Source organism: Chelonoidis abingdonii, chromosome 14 (genome assembly GCF_003597395.2).
Source record: "Chelonoidis abingdonii isolate Lonesome George chromosome 14, CheloAbing_2.0, whole genome shotgun sequence".
NCBI classification, from domain to species: domain Eukaryota; kingdom Metazoa; phylum Chordata; order Testudines; family Testudinidae; genus Chelonoidis; species Chelonoidis abingdonii.
The window spans coordinates 40,333,477-40,335,795 of record NC_133782.1 but is presented as its reverse complement, the minus strand read 5'-3'; the positions used below and the strand labels follow the sequence as shown (position 1 = coordinate 40,335,795).

The 2,319-nt window shown below is 58.0% G+C and overlaps 1 protein-coding gene across 1 annotated transcript in view; it reads left to right on the top strand.

Moving 5' to 3' along the window:
• Window positions 1–1,505: 1,505 nt before the first annotated feature.
• LOC116816459 (ribonuclease-like) overlaps window positions 1,506–2,319 on the top strand; it is a 24,318-nt gene continuing 23,504 nt past the window's right edge. The window contains exon 1 of the mRNA XM_075072404.1: window positions 1,506–1,818. Within this exon, the coding sequence (XP_074928505.1) occupies window positions 1,537–1,818 (282 nt within the window). The 5' untranslated portion in view covers window positions 1,506–1,536. The remainder of the gene's footprint in view (window positions 1,819–2,319) is intronic.

Below are 2,319 nucleotides of genomic sequence, written 5' to 3'. Positions count from 1 at the left end.
AAAAAAACAAACAAATTTTGATGGAAAGCAGACATTGTCCATGATTTTTTCTGCTTTTTTAAAAACCCTAGTTTTCGATCCAAAAAAAAGTTTTGATGGAAAATATTTGTCCAACCGTTTTCAATGAGCTTTCAGTGCCTTTTAGCACTAGCTGATGCTGAAGACCAGTGATACCTTGTAAAGAAGTTTTCTCAAAACTGGGTTTGTGCTGAAGATGTGGAAGGTTTATTTTTTCCCAGGTCTGCCTGTGGAGGGGAGCAAGTGGGGCAATTTGCCCTGGGCCCCACAGGGGCCCCACGAGAAATATATTGATATTACTGCAATTTTTTTTTATGGAAGGGCCCCCGAAATTGCTTTGCCCCAGGCCCCCTAGCAGCCAGCTCTGCAGGCAGTGGCAAAGTAAAGGGTGGCATACTGGGACCCCTGCACACACAAAATCTTGCTATAAATTTGGTAGGCGCCACTTATGAATTCTAAGACGCTGCAATGTAAGGTGTGCCTCAACTGGATCAGACAATCCCGCCACCCCTTGCATCTACACTGCAATGGCACTATCGAGGGCTCAACCACAGGACCCTGCAGGGTTGTGGGCCAGATTTCCCTCTATTTTTTACATCCTTGCAGAATGAATTTTGTTATGGTACCAATTATGGAGTGATTCTGTGCGGGGTGGGGCTGAAGGTTTTTTGGGAGTGGGAGGGCTCAGGAACAGGGGCAAGGGGTGGGTGAGGCTCCGCTGGGGTGGGGGCTCTGGGTAGGCCAGGGTTAGGCCAGGGATGGAGGTTAGTGTGTGGAAGGCGCTCAGGGCTGAGCGAAGGGGTGCAGGGGTGACGAGCTCCACTGGGGTGCGGCCTCGGTGAAGCACGGTGAGATTTATAGGAGTGAGCGATGCCCCGGGCTGGATCAGAGGACTTCCCCAGCACCTCCCGCGCAGCAGGTGCCAGGCCTGGGGGAGATGCTCCTCCCCGCAGCAGGGCGGGGCTTTGGGGAGAGATCCTCCCCGCCAGCAGCAGGGCCAGGCTGGAGAGAGATGTTCTCCGCGCGGCGCAGGGCGGGGCCTGGGGAGAGCAGCCTCTCCCCGCCGGCAGCGGGCGGGGCTTTGGGGAGAGATGCCTCCCCCGCCGGCAAGCAAGGCAGGGCCTGGAGAGCTGAGATGCTATCCCCACCGCAGCAGCGGGCCCGGCCTGGACGAGAGCTGCTCTCCCGCGGCCAGGCAGCAGGGCCAGGGTCTGGGGAGAGATGCTTCTCCCCGCCGGCAGCAGGGCCAGGCTTGGGGAGAGATGCCTCTCCCCACCGGTAGCAGGGCCAGGGTCTGGGGAGAGATGCCTCTCCCCGCCGGTAGCAGGGCCAGGCTTGGGGAGAGATGCCTCTCCCCGCCGGCAGCAGGGCCGGGGCCCGGGGAGAGATGCCTCCCCCCGCCGGCAGCAGGGCCGGGGCCAGGGCCGAGGCGCCTCTCCTCCCCAGCAGCAGGGCCGGGGCCAGGGCCGAGGCGCCTCTCCTCCCCAGCAGCAGGAGATTGGCCCATGGCAGCCTTGCATGCCCCAACTTGCTCCGCTCCCCTTCCCAGTCCCCGCCCACCTCCAAGCTCTCTCCTCTCCAGGCCCCTGTGGCTACATGCCTGTGCGGCCCTTGGCCGTGCAGCTTAGAGGGAACGTAGCTGGAGGATCCCAGCTCAAGCAAAGCTGGGACCCAGGGGCCAAGCCCTATCGCTTTGCAGTAGAGATGCAGCCCTGCTCAACTCCAGTCTTGGGAGTCAGCCGGAAGTATCTCACAGTTCCACGGGACAACTTCCTTAGTCCTCTCACGGCCACGGCTCAGGTTAGCATGGACCTGTTCTCTGATCACATGCACTGTCAACGAGCTGCCTGGGTTGGCAGCGGGGAGCGAACCCAGCAAGTCTTTTGCAAAGCCAGCTGCTTCCTGCTCATGGGCGGGGTGGGCAGGAAAGTTTTCCCATGAGCCCTAGGGCTATAGCAGCCATATTGTAGGGTGCTATGGGGTCTGCAGGCTGCAGTGTGGACACCAGATCCCCAAGTTTGAGCCCGGGTTAGAAAAGCCCTTGGGTTAAAATACCACACAGATGCCCAAGCTCAGGGGTTCCAACACAGCTCAGCTGAGTGGAGTCCCACTAACCCTGGGCTTACCCTGCAGTGTAGACGTACTGTCACAGGTTTTTTCCCCACTTTGAACTTTAGTGTCCAAAAGGTGGGGATTTGCATGATCACTTTTAAGCTTAATTATTAATTTAAATTTGGTACGCTGCCACTAGCCAAAAATATAGTGTTTGGCACACTTCTGTTCCCCCAAAACCTTCCCTGG